Genomic DNA, 933 nt, shown 5'->3' on the forward strand with positions numbered 1-933 from the left:
CACTAAAAGGGCTAACTTACTAGGAGGTGACCCAGCAAGGTTGTCGCTATCAGACAGCTGTGGACTAAAGGCTTGACCACTACTCTCACTGCCTCCTGGTGGCCGACGCTTCTTTATTTTGAGTGGTTTCTTCTCCTTGCGGACTAACTGTAACTCATCTCCCGTTCCCTCACTTCCATCAGAGGGTGAATTACTCCTCTCTACACCACAAACAATATACATTATACAGAAATATAGTTTATCATAAAGTGAGCTACCCTACACCACAAAACATTATACAGAAAGTGGACATATATTGTTTACACCCACGCTGTTTACATACATTTATGTTCCTGGTGTTCAAACACCTCTTCAAAAAATGATGGTTCATTCAATAATACTTTCAATATTTGTTTTATGCTTGAACTGTCCCCACAAAGAACAAACAATCATCCCTACAAAGGAGAAATAAATAAATTCCAAACATGATGAGGTGAAATCAGTGACTGACCTCGATCCCGATCATGTATCCTCAAATGACGGAACTGGCTGGCCAAATCAGAGTTGGTAGGGGCGGTGCGGACACCTTGGGGTTTGGACTTGGTCTTTTTCTTGTGTGGAGTGGGCTTTCTATTACATTTGGTGTACAAACTCTTCTCTCGCTCACGCTCCAGAGAACTGAACTCCGAGTCCTCGGAATCTGTATTGCCTTCTGATTAAATAGAAGCTGATATCAGCAGGGCTATACCAAAAGTATTGAAAGAGATACATACCAATTTCTTATAATCATTCACTGTAAAGTCTATAATACTTTTGTGTCTAATTGAAAAAGTAGACATTTTCTAGATGTAGCAATGTACAGTTATATCAAGTAATGAAAATGTATAGCATGTTCCATAAAAGTCTGTTAAAAGGTTTTACTAGCAGTTATATCAAGTAATGAAAATGTAAAGC

General features: G+C 39.0%; 1 protein-coding gene across 1 annotated transcript; it reads right to left on the reverse strand.

The window, feature by feature from the left end:
• Positions 1 to 20: 20 nt before the first annotated feature.
• On the reverse strand, positions 21 to 691 carry LOC110454688 (the record flags this gene model as incomplete). Its single annotated transcript, XM_021504340.1, has 2 exons — positions 21 to 200; positions 491 to 691. Coding segments are annotated over 2 exons (381 nt in total), but the record flags the coding sequence as incomplete, so codon positions are not given.
• Between the last annotated feature and the right edge of the window lie 242 nt (positions 692 to 933).

This window comes from Mizuhopecten yessoensis, unplaced genomic scaffold, assembly GCF_002113885.1.
Source record: "Mizuhopecten yessoensis strain PY_sf001 unplaced genomic scaffold, ASM211388v2 scaffold8031, whole genome shotgun sequence".
Taxonomy (NCBI): Eukaryota; Metazoa; Mollusca; class Bivalvia; order Pectinida; family Pectinidae; genus Mizuhopecten; species Mizuhopecten yessoensis.